The 15,247-nt window shown below is 39.3% G+C and overlaps 2 protein-coding genes across 7 annotated transcripts; one reads left to right on the top strand and one right to left on the bottom strand.

The window, feature by feature from the left end:
• Positions 1 to 75: 75 nt before the first annotated feature.
• On the top strand, positions 76 to 2,045 carry LOC100122680 (SAGA-associated factor 29). Its single transcript, XM_001606241.6, has 5 exons — positions 76 to 269; positions 340 to 597; positions 698 to 859; positions 921 to 1,149; positions 1,237 to 2,045. Exons 1-5 carry the CDS (start codon positions 231 to 233, stop codon positions 1,428 to 1,430), a joined length of 882 nt encoding a protein of 293 aa, XP_001606291.2. The 5' UTR covers positions 76 to 230; the 3' UTR covers positions 1,431 to 2,045.
• LOC100122691 (guanine nucleotide exchange factor DBS) lies at positions 1,570 to 14,656 on the bottom strand. Of its 6 annotated transcripts, none has more exons than XR_001729114.3 (17): positions 13,766 to 14,656; positions 11,217 to 11,312; positions 10,856 to 10,970; positions 10,676 to 10,766; positions 10,359 to 10,589; positions 10,015 to 10,274; positions 9,710 to 9,944; positions 8,297 to 8,491; positions 8,042 to 8,218; positions 7,776 to 7,961; positions 7,370 to 7,708; positions 6,960 to 7,277; positions 6,674 to 6,871; positions 6,383 to 6,600; positions 6,088 to 6,289; positions 5,595 to 5,688; positions 5,111 to 5,227 (listed from the first exon to the last, which is right to left on the bottom strand). XR_001729114.3 is itself a non-coding variant. In XM_001606250.6 (16 exons), exons 1-16 carry the CDS (start codon positions 13,965 to 13,967, stop codon positions 4,997 to 4,999), a joined length of 3,294 nt encoding a protein of 1,097 aa, XP_001606300.1. In that variant the 5' UTR covers positions 13,968 to 14,656; the 3' UTR covers positions 1,570 to 4,996. The 6 variants fall into 6 exon arrangements, 4 of the variants coding, with proteins under 4 accessions (XP_001606300.1, XP_008211520.1, XP_003427560.1 ...); XR_001729115.3 differs by having other exon boundaries at positions 5,112 to 5,227; positions 5,588 to 5,688; XM_001606250.6 differs by lacking the exon at positions 5,595 to 5,688 and having other exon boundaries at positions 1,570 to 5,227.
• Positions 14,657 to 15,247: the final 591 nt, after the last annotated feature.

Genomic DNA, 15,247 nt, shown 5'->3' with positions numbered 1-15,247 from the left:
TTTTTTACCATCGCCTTTCTTAATTGAAATATCGCGATGGACGATATGGTAGAACTCTTCTTACCGACCGGAAAATTTCCCGCGAATCCCGTGGAGCAATATCACATCTATATCAGTTACGTTACCGGTGTGGAAGAGAAACAGCTGATACACAAATCCATGTTTATACATGAAGAATAATGTGAGTTGTGTTCGACATTCTAAAATTGTTGAGAACCACATTTTTCAAGATGCCTTTTACAGCCGATGCTGCTGCTCATCAAATTCAAGTAATAACCAGAACGGTCGAAGAACAAGTGTTACAGTTCTCGATTTGCTATTTGAATTTTTTGGTTTTAGGAAAGATTGAAAAGCATACATCAACTGGTTCATGAAATTGAAAAAGCTCGCAATCATTCTGAAATCAACTTGAACAATATAACTAAAACTCATGAAAAAGTCAATCCAGATGAGAAAATATCACCCTTTTATCAACAGAAACTTAAAGGTATTTACAGTTTGGCAGTTGTAGATGCTCAGCAAGAAGAAGATCTGCTGAGGAAAGCTTTGGAAAAGATAAATGAAATCAGATCTATAAGAAATGAAAGGAGAATACAGGTGTGTTTTTATACTGCAAGTCCGTCTGTTCCAAATAACTGGATATTTTTGGTTAAAGCAAGTTGTTGAGTAGAATGATAATTTGATATCATTTTTTAAGGCTCGTAATGCAGGAAACAAGGAAACGATAAGGCGGGGAGCTTTAATGAAAATGCTCCTGAGCACAGCACAAACGCTACCGTTATACATTGGCAAAACCCCAGGTGCCAAAGCACCTCCTTTATGCGGAGCAATCCCAGCTGAGCCAACTTACATAGCAAAGGTAAGGGATTCTGTAAGGGTATGGAGGTAACTTATGACAAGACAATTCTTGCAATATACAGATGGGTGATATGGTAGCTGCATTAGTAAAAGGTTCCGAGGAGGAAGAAAACTGGATTCTAGCTGAAGTAGTTCACTTCAATCCTACAACAAACAAATATGAAGTTGATGATATTGATGAAGAACAAAAAGATAGGCACATTTTGTCCAGGCGAAGAGTTGTTCCATTGCCACTTATGAGAGCGGATCCTGAAACAGATCCTCATGCTCTCTTTGCAAAAGGTTCAATAGGTAAAAACTAAATTTTTCTGATATGAATAGTTTATTTAATCATTTGTTTAGTCATTATAATTAAGGCATTCCTGAAATGAATTTTAGTCATGGCTTTATATCCACAAACAACGTGTTTTTATAAGGCTGTTGTTAATCATTTGCCAACAACTGCACAAGAAGAGTATGAAGTCCTCTTTGAAGATGCAACGTATGCTGATGGGTATTCACCTCCTTTGAATGTGCCTCAGCGTTACGTTATTTCCATTAAGGAAAGTAAGAAAAACAAAAGTCAGTCATAATTAAAAAATAAATGCACAAAATGTTTGATTGAAAATCAAGCTTTTAGATCTCTAAGTTATAGTCTCCTTAGAAGATTATATGATAAAAATTTTTTTTTTTTCTTCTCTAATTAGTTTATTTTGTAATAAAAAGCTGTTATTATGGTCATAATTATGTATTCTTTATTTACATATTCATAGATTACTTTTATAACAATATTACAAGTATTGATTCTTGTGGGATTTATCAAATTATTCTGTCTTATGCATTTTGTACAAATATTTTTTTTAATTCTTTAACATCAGTAGATGTTTGAAGTATACAATAATCAATACAAAATACATTAGACAGCATCAAATATGTACATTTAAACAATAAATACCATAGTTATACAAATGATAAACTTCTATCAAAAATCAATTTGTTTTGTACTAAGATATTCTGTAATAAATAATGTATAGTCTCCATAATAATTCTCATAATACATTGTTGCATGTATGTACTTCTACTTGTTTTATACAAATCAAGTTGCAGGATTATGATTTAAATTCATGATAATCAGTTTAACATTTTTAGTTCTATTTTATCGTTGTATAAGTTAAAATTTCCTGGAATAAAGCAAAGCTATATCAACTGAATCAATGAATCAAGTTGAATATCTTCTGTTGCTCTTTTCAAGAAAATTTTATTCCTGTAATCGATATTGAGAGCCTGTTTAGTTTATGTCATCAGTTTATTTATTATTATTCTTTTTTCATTTTATACAGGCACAACTGTATATATAATTTTTATAACGTGCCTCGCACGCGCATGAAAAATTCAATAATTATTGTTTTATGTTCTTATGACGCAGATGCCAAAGCTTTTAATATACCCTGCACATCAAAAGCTACAATAGGTAGTAACTACTAAACTTTTTAGTTTATATACCTTTGTGATTGCTTCTCAATATACATGAAGTTTTTTGTCTCGTGGACTTTATCTGTTTGTAAATTTAGTCGAACTTTTAATTCTGCATATTAAATTTATTTTCTCCAGGTGTGTATAGATGCGTGCTGCGTAAAAAATTGTATTTTTCAGCTTATTTTACAGCCAGACTAAAACAATTAAGGAATGTATAAAATGACTTGTATCAATTCTTATATTATCTATGAACTCTGAAGTTTTTACCTCTAACTTTTAAAATGCAGTTCTAGATTGTATATAGTATATTTACTTTAAAAGTAATTTTGAATTTTACTTTGTAAAAACTCTTATAATATAAAAGCTTATAAGAAATTTGCCTGCATTCATTGCATACAAGAGCACAGATTTTAATATTAGACAAAAGTGAGTTTATAAGTATTCTATACAAATTTTTGTTCAATTTGAATTGTTTTTGTAGTCAGCCAAAAATTTATGAAAGAATTTAAAAATATCTCATTTATAAGGCAACTGAAAGTGGTTTATTTTTTTTTTTAATTTTCAAACATAATTAACAAAAACTAAACGAATTTTTTTTAAAATTAATTTAAATATAAAATCTCACTTTAATTTCTTAAGTACTCTATGTTTGATTTTTCGAAAGAAATCTTCATTCTACTATTTTTACAATTATCTTCGTCCATATCATAGTATCAATGTATACCTTATATTTGAAAGGCTAGCCCTACAGAATTTCATTGATTATATTAAGCGCTACTGCGCCCCTTGATAACAGTGGTTGCTTTTTAACTTTTAACGTAATTTCTTTCTGCAAATAGAAGCGATTTTAGCTTTATTCTTTATTCAATGTAAAAATAGATAACACGATGTTGAAGTGTCAAAATGTATCTGTCTTTGAAGGAACGTTAAAGGAACCGTCATGCTCAACGCGTTATAAAGAGCTAATGATATTTTTCGCTTTTTTGCAGAAACCGCCTTCTATTTGCCACAGCATGTAACGGAAGTAAGACATTTTTATGTTTTTCTTTTGTCTTATTAATGCGCTAATCACTACATGATTACATTTAACTCGATTATATTTCATACAAATTTTAATGAGCCATATACATCTTCTACAATTGGACAATATTATTGTCTATGCGAAAGTGTATAATATGGTCGCAATACTGCCTTCTCACATTAGTGAGAAAACATTTTTCAATGTGTAATAGTGAGCATAAACAAAATTGCTCGCATCCGACTTGACATACAAATATTATCATTTCAACTTTATCATCCTAAAAAGAGCTTGCATCATAGCTTTAACTATCGTAAAAAAGGAATGCGTAAACAATTCTTTATCAACAAAATAACAAGTTTTCTTGTGCAACAGATAAATTGTATGATTAAGATGACAAAATAATTTAAAGATAATACAATAATTTTGTTAGAAAGGCAGGTCAATTCATGTAGGACGGCATGATAGATGGGTGTCAAATACTGTATCACCTTTAAAAATGAAAAACCTTGAAACTTTGATTTTTTGCCTATCAAGAAAGATATTTTTATACAAGCATGTATTTCGATAAAACTGAAAATATCAAAAGATTAGCTAAAAAACTTTGTACGCCTTTTTAATAAAATTCACCAATGTTGAATTATTTTCAATCAAGATAAATGTACTCATTTATAAGAACTGGTCTGATAGTTAATTTTTTTTTTAGTTTCATGTACAAAAAGCTGCGATAGCAATGTATATTTTAAACTTTATCATCAGAAATCTTGCTTTTTTTATTATTGCCTATGTTCAATATCGTTAAGTGATTTACCATGAAAATGAATTTCCGGCAATATAGCACGTATCCATTTCCATTCCGCTTTATACTTGGTGTTGATTCCTTAAACGTACCGTACAAAAAACTCACTACACCCATCTACAAATTGATGTTGCATTAAACTATGCAACGGCATGATTTCATATTTCATACATATATAAATACGTTTTAATTCAACTTTGCTATCTGCTAATATCTAGTTACCTCATTAACTTTTTACATATACCATACAATAGATTAACAATTCATTTTTTATTGCACCGACTCGTAAGTTTTTCTAAAAGACTTACAATTAGAAGTGAGGGAAAATAATTTAAGCGTAGACTACGATACTGAAACCGAAATGCCCGTGAATAAATACGACTGTTCATATAACTAAAAAAGCAGTGTTTTGCCGACTAGTATCCGAATGCCCAGTGTTAACCGTTACACTGAACTGGTTTAACACGACTTTAGCGTCGGCATCTATCATTTTCATTCTCCATCTATTCGTTACAACTGTAGGTAAGAAAATTGACTTCCAAATCAAGAAAAATCAACTGTCATTTAAGCGGCAGTGTTGATAAACTTTAAATAATGACGGAAGTTGGACCATAAAGGATTAATACTCTGACTGTACGGTCTAAACTTACTTGCACCATTCGCGCTAAAATTTACTACACCATTACTGTATATATTTATCCAAACATATACAAAACTCTCGTAGGATAAGTTACGAGATTGGCCTTCACTGCTTGACGGGAAATCCTGTTTCACGAGGATGACGAGGAATAGTAGCTAAGTTAGCCGAAGAGAAGGAGAGATACCTAACACACCAAATCGCAGATCTAGTGTGTTAGTCTCCTGTTTCACATAGCCTCTTGACTGCTATTCACCGACTGCGAGCTGCGGCAGGTCTTACGACTGATGGGCTCGAGATAAGAGGCAGGTGCCCATCCCTCGATACCTGCCCCGATTAGCTTGACGAACCACCAGCCAGCACAGCCGACTTTGAGCAGCTCCAGATTGTCACCCTCGCGCATCGTCACCTCCGACTGACCCATGGCGCAGTAGTCAGCCAGCGCGACGTATCTGCCACCCTGAAAAAGCATCAGAATCTTTGTTGAACTGAATATTTGGCACATTATTTTTCTGCATTGACACGTAGGCATTGTTTTTTTCCTTTTGTTGTGCCTAGTTCCAAGCAAAAATAATCCTTTACATTCCGTCTTTCGGCATATACATATAGCTAGCAAAATCAAAAATCCTATTCGAATCCATGAAAAAGTGAAATAAAACTAAAGGGAAAAGTATACTTTATACATTAAAGTCCGCATTTTTTAAATGTGAAATTCATAGAATGATGTGATGAATAAAGCACAGTATCCATGACATGAGATATGCGTTTTGAAATTGTGATTTAGAGTTTGCTAAACATCTACAGAGTCAAAGAAAATTACAAAAAACCTCGTTTCCGGCGTCCCATGCTAAAATTTCCCTGCGATGCAGTTTGACTCCGTGGAACATAAAAATTTATCTTTGGCTTGATCGAATATTATTTCTAAAAAGTAACAAAAGCATCGTTTAATGAAGCACTTCTTGGCATCTCAGCATAAGCGTAAAAATATCATTGGTACGCGTCAAAGCTAACTTTAATGAACAAAATGTAGAGCATATTACTGTTCCAATATTAAACTATTTGTGAAATAAAATTGGCAATTGCTGTAAGTATTGATTAAAATGAAAATTCTTAAATAAATAATACTGATATTATGATTTGGAAATTAAATTACAAAAGGTTTGTATATAATTAATGGTGTTGACAAAGTGCCAAGTATACTCCCCCTTATTTTTAACATTTAGAGGTTCATCGTCAACAGGAAATAATTAGTTTGATGGAAATTTATCAATCAATCGTATATAATATTCATAACTGCATGAAATTGAATTGTAAACTTACGGGTGCAGGACCAGATATATCACCAAACGCGTCTTCGTCGTCTGTATTGCTATTTTCTGAGCTCCAGCCAACATCATCATTTTCCGTCGTCTGAGAAACATCGGTAAGATGCGAGACCATACTATTGCTGTCAACTGACAGTGTACGTAATGATCCCGAAAGGCTACTTTGGGCATCCCATGAAATAGTTTGTCGGAGGGGTCTAAAAAGGCAATACAGTTGTCATGATTCTAACTCGGTCACAAAATTTGTAGTTACAAATATTTGCTTCAAAATTATTTTGAGTTGTTTTTACCCGTACTTGTGGCCGGTTTTGCCAAGAAGAGCAGTGTTTTGTTTCCCTTTAAGTTCAGCAAGTTGTGACATGAGAACGTTTTTAATTTGTCGAACCCAAGCCTGTTTGACATCAATACTTGATGCCTGAATTGTGTGAACCTCTGCTCGACCCTGCAGCCAAATCTCAAAACGTCGAGCATCCCCTTTTACGGATTCGGTCAAACCAATTTGTGACGTCTACAAAGGGAATTGGTTAACAATAAGAAATTGCACTTTTTGGTAAATCGATTCAAGACAACTTTGAGCTTACTTTTAAGTATCTTTTAAAGTGATAAGTAGCTTTGGTGTGCGCTTGAGGCTTACTGTGTTTGCAGAATATCACAGCCATTTCGTACAAAAAAATGTGACGTTGCGATGGCTTTAGTCGTAGCAAGCGTTCCCGTTTACTACTGCTCCAGACGCTGAACGAACCTTGCAAAAGAAGCTCACCTTGAGCATTCAAGTCACCCTAAGGTACAATAAGGAACATTTTAGACTGCTATAACCAAGAGTTAGACCATAATTCATACAAGAAAATAAAAATTTGACAGGCTTACCCCGAATCCCGTAATTGCCGTTTGATGCATACTATCATTAACGCACTTTAACACAACGAGCATGCAATCTAGAGCTTCTTGCAATTCAACACAGCACGACTGCTCGTCGCTGTATTTTAGTAGATCCTTCAGCAGAAGTTGATACTTGGTGATGCGCTGTACAGGTTTAAGCAGATATGCAGCCAATGGCAATTTATGGCCGAGCTTTTGCTGACAGGTCACAAGAAATTGCGGTTCTGATTGAATTTGTTCTCGAAGCCTCTCAGATCGTGGAATATTTTGACAATAGTAACTGTACAGCCTAAAGAAAATCTCTCTCTGTAAAACAAAAAAAAATATATTAAAATTATAAACTTGATAAAATTAAGACAATCGTTCAAATTTGTTTTAATTTTTAATTAAATTCGTACCCTTTGTACGAAACACAAGGCCACAAGCTCAGTATTAGATATACAATTCTCAAGATCCCTCAGGAAGGTGTCTCTGTGAAAAAGATAAATGTCCTCCAAATTGCCAAAGAGAACGTCGCCTTTACCGACGAGCGGTGCAGGTACGAGATGAGCCAAAGCCTCATTGTTCATTTCCATTTTATATCCCTTGATAATAGAGCCTAGTTCAGCTACGTATATACGCTCGGTCTCCACCAGTTCTGTTAGTACATGACCACGCTTCAATCGCAAAGCTTCACCGTCTCGAGGCTCGCTCTCTGGGGATGATATTTCACCTCCCTCAACGGGTCCCATTTCCATCTACGCAATTGATATTTTTATTATTATTTGTTTACGCCTTTGATATGTTTTACTAAAAAATATTTACCCTTGGCATCGTGTTAGCTTTCTTTAAAATTCTTCCAGGTCTAATACACTGTGGGGCGGGCTGCAGAGGTTTTGCTGGTTCTGGAGTAACAGTTTGGATTGGTCTAGCTGGTTTCATAAGTTGTTGCTTAAGGCTCATTATTCTTTTATCACACATCACTGAAACATCTTCTATCCTTTGTAAAACCTGAAAGTATCATCATCTATGAAACAACTATCAAATAAAATATTTTGATAAAGCAATTATTTTAGTCTCTAATACTGTACCTGAGTGACAAGTGCTTTGGTTTCTGGCATAATAGAATCTTCAAATATACTTCTTGGGTGATGAAATTCTTCTGCGGCTTCAATTAAAGATTGCAGCTCTTGGAGGGCTTGATCTGCTGGAGTCGAACTGTTTTGGGCCGCTAACAATTCTATTCCACGTGTGCACCAGGTGTTTGCCTAAAAAACGACGAGAATTAAGAAAAATTGTAGAAGCATAATTTATTCACACAAGGGATGAAAATTTGAACCACGTACCTTATCAATGTGCTCCATAAGCTCCCTGCATTTGGTGAGTGTGTGCAACCTTCTCTCCAGTCTCTGGCTTAAAATTGTGCAAACTCTTTGCAGCTCTGCGCATTTTGGTTCGACTACTTCGGCTGGACATTGGTGTCTTCCCGATAGCAATTGCTGTCCGGCGGTTATTACCTCCTCGGCTCTGTCTATGTCTCCCTAAAATATGAACGTTGTAATAAAGGGCGAATTTATATATTCATGCAAACATTCGAAATAGAAAGTGAAAAATTAAAAATCGGACTACTATATGAGCGCGTACGTCGTTTAGAGGCACATTTAATGAACATTTATCGTTGAAGCCTCGAAACACATACCTACTGTCTTTGAAACAACAAAGCATTCTTTAGTGAAGTTAAATAAAATATCCGTGTCTCAGAGCATTATATAGGCAAATTATTTTTTGGGATCAACAAATATACAACTCTTTCGTGCAGCTTTTAGATTCACATTTTATGATGAAATATATCGATTTTGACGGGGACATGCGGTGCATAAAAATTATAGCACCGAATAATTTAAAGTAAAAAGGTATTCATTTTCAAATCGAAAATTTTATTCTCAGAAATGAATAATCATGCTGATAGATTATGCGACACAATCTAAATTTCTAAGTTTAGCATATATTATATTGTAGATGAACAGTTTTGAAAAATCAAGCACACAGTAGTCTATCATTTTTATTATAGTTAATACATAGCTATATACTTATATACTTGTATATATCGTTAGTTAGAAAATTGAATATTGTAGGGATGTGACACTCTAAGAAAAAGAACTAACTACGTGATTTAATGAATCTAATGAATGTTAGATTTTCTTGAAGAAAGTATCTGAAGAAGGCTAAAAGCTTAATGTTTTTGAATGCAGCCAAAGAGTAGTATGTGGAAAGAGGTATATGTATATATATATATATATATAAATGTATATATGTATATGCTATTAGAAAATATTATGAATTCTTTTAAGTGGATTGCTTACCAAAACCCAAATCCACATGGTATGCAACAAATAGGACTATTGACAAAATAAAAGGAAAGCGGTGCAATGTGATATTTTTTTTTCTTTAGCATTTGTGCATGTTGTGCATTGTGTAGACTATGATAACAGTAATCGCAGCGCTCAAACCAAATGAATTATCAGATGCTTGCTATGTGAAGTATGAACTCTGAATTTTAATAAAAGACGATAGATGGTTTGAACGATGGTCTGCAAATCCCGAGGCATGTACGTTAACAGAGAACCTTTCCCGAATTTTGTATCAGAGAAAAGGTGTCACGACATCGAGTTACTTGAGCACGTGAGAGGGTGTTGGGTGTTTTGAGTGCTTATGATGATAGACTGAAGTAGGAAGAGATCTGGCCGAGCGATACTTACTCTGCATATCCTCTGAAACGTGGAGGTGTCGCGCAGTAGTTGGTCGACTCTGGATTGCGTTTCGCCTACTTCCGTCATCTCCTCGATAGTTTTAAGATGCTGACCAAGGTTTGCTTGCAACTCCCGAAAATCTTGCTCGAACTGTCGGAGGGCCAGGCAGTGTCTCAATCGTGAGCTGTGGTGCGACCAGAACAAGTCGAAAGTTCGCTCTGTCTCTTCGAGTTGAACGAGTAGCCTAGGCGGAGATTTTAAGTCGTAGTCACGGCATCGCAACAAGGTAAAAAGTCAAATATCAAAGCCTATACCTCTCGACGGCCGCGACATTACCGAGTCTGTCGGCCGTGGCCTTGCCAGTGAGCTGCCTGACACTGTCGAGAAGAGCCTCGCCGTGCCTGGCCGCGCTTAGGATCTCCTCCTTGAGCTCGTTGTACTCGGCCTGCTGCTGGCTCAGCAGTGTCGTCGTTGCGATTGTGTTGTTCGGGAACTCGACCTCGGCCAGCCTGCGCGTGAACGAGTCCAGAGCCAGCGACACGTCCTGCGTCATCGAGGAGAACTTCTCGAGGCTCTGCAATAAAATCGAATCAAACGATTAGCACCATCAGCTTGAATATTTCGAAAAGCATAAGAAGTTCAAACGCAAGATCCTTACTATTCTGTTTTGTATCCAAGTGTGGTGGCAATAGGCGAGCTCTCCGCCGAGCTGCTCGGTCAGCTGATCCTTCTCTATGAGCTCATGCAATTCGAAGACGTTCGCCAAAACGATGACCCGAAACTTGAAGTCCTCGCGGAACAGCTTGTTCGACACCTCGGAAATGGCCTTTTGCAGAAAGCCCACCGGCCGCAGTACGTAGACGACGTGAACCAGGCCGGGAAAGAAAGCCTACAAAACAATGCGACGTCGTTGTTGCCAGGCGCTAACTACGATAACTACAAGATTTATGTAACGCCAGCAGTGTGTGTACTAACTGAAATTTTTAGCAGGACTGTCTTAACGGAATTCCACTTGTCGGTCCTCCGATCGACGACCAAATGAAAGCCCAGATCCGCTTCGTGCAAGCTTAAGCGAGAAATAAAAAAAAAAAAAACGAACATTTATGGATCATCCGTACATCATTCTTATATTTTATATACAGCTGGAATAATTACGTCGGAACAGAGGTGAGGTAGAGCATGAGCCGCTGATAGTCGAGGTCAGTCAGATTGTGAAAGTTGCCATTGTCCGGGAACGTGATGATGGGACATCCCTCCCGAGTCTTGCCACCTGTTAACAAATGTCGAGGTAGGTGAGAAATAAACTATCCACATGGATCCTCGTCGATCGCGCACACGTCAACGGTCAATGCAAACCCGTAAGAATCGGAAAAGCGACTGATATTCCTCGGAAAGGCAGCGATGAATCGATGCTCTCTCGCTCGCGCCTTCGCGTCACAACACCCGCTAACAACCGGTTTTAACGGATTTTCGGAATAATGTACAAGATCGGAATTCGTCGTCTTTTTATGCTCACCGGTTATGATGGCATACTGCGGCTGGAGAAGGTCCGCGACGTCCCGAACGGCCAGCTCGCCGTTCTCGATCTCGCCAGTCATGCTCTCCGCATCCTCTGCAACAGAAATGAGGCAAGAAAAGCGCAATGAGTATATTTTCATTCGCGCGAGGGTATGCCTTGTACCTAATAGATGGAAGCAACTACTTGGTCGCTTCGATCGATAGCCCTAATGAAATTAACCGAGAGGTGAACGCGCGCGCGCGCGCTATATGGAAATGCGAAGGAGGAGGAGGAGGAGGAGGAGGATAAAGTGCAACGCGCGCGCGGCTGCTGACCTTGCTGCTGCTGCTGCTGCTGCTGCTGCACATAGTCCTCTCTCATCAGAGTGCGCTTTTTCCACGCTCGCACGTTGTAACTGTAAAATCAAGAGGCTCTCAAATCGCCCGCGACTTTTATACTCCCTTTCTCCCGTTCTTCCCGCGCGCGCATCGTTCCCTTCGCACGACTCGCTGCTAGCTGAGCTCTGTACCGCTTTTATTACTTCCGACTGACTGCTGTGTATGCGGGAGAGTAGTCTCGACGACCCAACGCTCTCTTTTTCAGAAAATCGATGTTTGCCTTTTCTCGCTGGTATTCTTGTAACGAAATCGCGTCTTTTTGCATATCCGCGCTCTTTATCTGAGCTTGCTGACAAACTGGCAAATTCTCGTTTTGAGAATGTCAGTTGTGGGAATTGGAGCTTTACGAATGCCCTGAATGTTGTGTAACCCATGATTTTTCCGCTTGATCTGTTGCAGCGCTCTTTGTACAAGTCATGAACAGTTTTTCTGGTCGTATCTGCTGGCAAATATAGCGGTGAACTGTATGTAGCTTTGGTTTTTTTGCTTGACTTCTTCTTGCCCATTTATCAAGTTGTTTGCGAATTCACTTGCTGTTAGGTAAGTTTCCACTGAGAGGGTATTGTGAGCAATCTTTCCATGATTTCCATGGCTTTTTGGAGCAACTACGTGAGATAAACTTTGTGAGCCCAAAGTCTTTGTCTCTCAGTGCGTTTATAGTCTCATACGGATCAAGTACAGGTCATGCCGAGTCTTTGTCCATTCAGCAATGTTTAATCTGTGTCTGTACACCATTTTTGGAGTCAAGCACTTAAAACACTCATCATCCTGGCATTTACAACCTTGTTATAATCGCTCCAGCAATTGTGATGAGTTTTGGATCCCTCTTGCATTTTACATCTTTTTCCTCCGCTGCTGACAATTTTTCTTCTTTTGACTGATCTTGCATTTAGTTAAGATTTTTCTTTTATTTGTATTTGATTTTGCTATTACAAATACTGCATGCTGTTGATTTTCGTCATCAGGGCTGACATTTTGTTTGGATAGAAGCTGATGTCACACTGTCCTTTGTTTAATGCATTGTTTAACATATGCTACAATGACCATTGTTTTCAACTGCAAAGATACCTGTGCATACACAGAAACTCTAGAAACTAACCTCTCTAAATGTACCTCTCCAGTACGAAAATTCATATGTTCAACTTATTAGAAAAGGTAAACAGTTGCAAAAGTTACCTAAACACAATAAACCGCTATTCTCGCTAAACGGGCGCGTAGATATACAGAGAAGGAGTAACAAGTCGTCGCCGCTTATCGATCACTTCAGGCGAAAACCCGAAATTCCCAGCTAGACATATAAAACGGTATTCGTGGTCCACCTACATCGAGCTCTATACAGGTACACAGCGTCCGTGTTTACATCGATCGACCCATCCACACTTACTCACGTTTAAAACTTCGTTCGGATCAATAAAAAAAGGTATGCAACAGTGGGAGGCAGGCGATGCCGAACTGCTTAAAGAGTGTATGTACGATATACGTGCAGTGTGCGAACCTGCGTTGGGGCATTTGGTTGTGCAGTGACGATGGCAGGGACAATTACAGCTGCTGTGGCTCGACTTCCGCCGTTGCGCAATCATATCCTGCTGTCCGGACACTATCCGTGTTTTTATTATCTATAGCAGACGATGAGCAGTGTCCAGCTCCAGCCCAGGATCGAGTAGCGCGCGGCACTATTATACTACCTACTGCGGCAGCTATCGGCGGGGCCGAGGTAATCACGTGGTTTGCTGCCTCAGACTCGAGATTGGGTGCGCGCACGAACATGCCTATAGAGCTGCGCCGTCTGGACTGCTATGTGTGGCGTGTGGTGTGCATGGACGCGCGCGCGAATCGATAAAAGCAAAAAGCTCCTGCCGGTGCTGACCTCTGCGCGTGAGATTGCAGAGCTTTCGCGCATAATAATAAAACGATAAAATAAAAATAAATAATTGTGTCATTCGCTCGGGGCGTTCGCGAAATCGAAAATATAGCCTGGTGAAAAGGAAGCTTCGATGAGACGTAGAGAGGTAGGTAATAAAGGGCGGATCCTCGGTGAAGGATTATATTGGCAAAATGTTCGCGCACGTCTTGTAACGCGCAGTTTTCAAAAACACAAGGGGGGGGGGGGAAAGTAAGACAGCGGAGGCGCATTATAGGTGGTCGTGAGAAATCAGATAAAAATCTCACCGGCTTCGAGAACCTCGAGGTCGAGATTACCGCTGCGGCTGCGGCTGATGCTGCTGGCGTTGTAGAGGCTCGATCGTCGATGATGCTCCTCCATGGCTCTGGAGGCGCTGCGCTTGAACTGCTCCAGGAAGCTGTCGATCTGGTTCTCGATGCTAGTCGGCGAGCCGGCCATCTTCGCCAACTTGTCCTCTTGGAAATTCATCGTTCATTCGCGAACTAATCAGCGGCAGCGGAGACATGGAACGACGAGCAGCTGTCATCAGCGGAACAATCCTCTCTGCCCGGTCCATTGTCCTCTCTTTCTTCCCGACGAGTAAAGCAGCAGCCCTGGCTCGAACATGTCTCGTTCGGGCAACTCGTGGATGTACGCTCACGTATATAGGTATGACTATACGGAGCCGGTGCTTGCGTACTGCAGTGTTTTTACTCTCCGCTGCGGCGACGAGGCAGCAGACGACGCTACGCTATTCGCGAATCCGCGCGCGAGCTCACTCCCCCTCTGCGGACTGCTGCATCGCAGGTAGGCTTCCTGCAACACTGCGATTAAAATTTTACTCCGGAACGAGCGCCGTGCGTCTCTCGATAGATACGAGGACTCGAGAGGGTAGAGTCTGCTGGAGCTGTCGCGGAGGGCTGAGGCCGCGAGACTGGCAATATCTAGCGCACACGCGAATACACAATGACACATGTATATACTTGTATAGTGTAGAGGAGAGGCGCCGGCGCCGCCGCGCGAGTCTACGGTTCCGACTGTTCCGAGTGCCGGCGCCGCTGCTGGTGCGCATAACTCGTTCGCTCGCTCAGCGCTCTCCGAGAGACTCTCGTCAATCGCGTTATAGGATCGCATATCGCTCGCTCTATGAGGTGCATAAAGTTTCACTCGAATCAATGCAAAATCTGAGAGAGAGAGAGAGAGAGAGAGAGAGAGAGAGAGAGAGAGAGAGAGAGAGAGAGGAAGAGATCTACGTTCGAGATACTGTTCGCCTTTGATACTCCGACGATGTTCCAAGCTCTCGACTATACCTATATTTTTAGAAATAGAAAATGCGCGACTCGTTGAGAAATCTCGACGATTGCAGTATTATAGAACGCACGTGCGTGCGAATTTGATTCGAACATACCGCATCGCTTATAAACAAGAAACAGCGCAGTTTATTTCTTGGCTATATGTAACGATCTGTGCGCAGCTCTAGCCTGTAGGTATAGTACTGCGCAATTTCAGTTTGACGGACAAGTCGAGCAGAAACTGCGCTTTGGCTCGCTTTTTAAAAGAAAGTTCGCTAATTGCAGTTCGAGTGACGCGCAGCAGACGACAGGCATCTGGCGCCATCTCTTCGTCATTTGAAATAGCTTATTTATAGATGTGCCCGTACCTACATGACCTATGCAATATGCATGCAACAAGTAGATCAATCATTGACTTAAAAATATTAGAAAAAGCCGGCGTGCTCTTTTTCTATTAAAAAAGCTCTCGTTATTCAA

This window comes from Nasonia vitripennis, chromosome 4 (genome assembly GCF_009193385.2).
Source record: "Nasonia vitripennis strain AsymCx chromosome 4, Nvit_psr_1.1, whole genome shotgun sequence".
In the NCBI taxonomy this organism is placed as follows: Eukaryota; Metazoa; Arthropoda; class Insecta; order Hymenoptera; family Pteromalidae; genus Nasonia; species Nasonia vitripennis.
The sequence above is the reverse complement of the archived record's forward strand: the minus strand, read 5'-3'. Positions and strand labels throughout refer to the sequence as shown.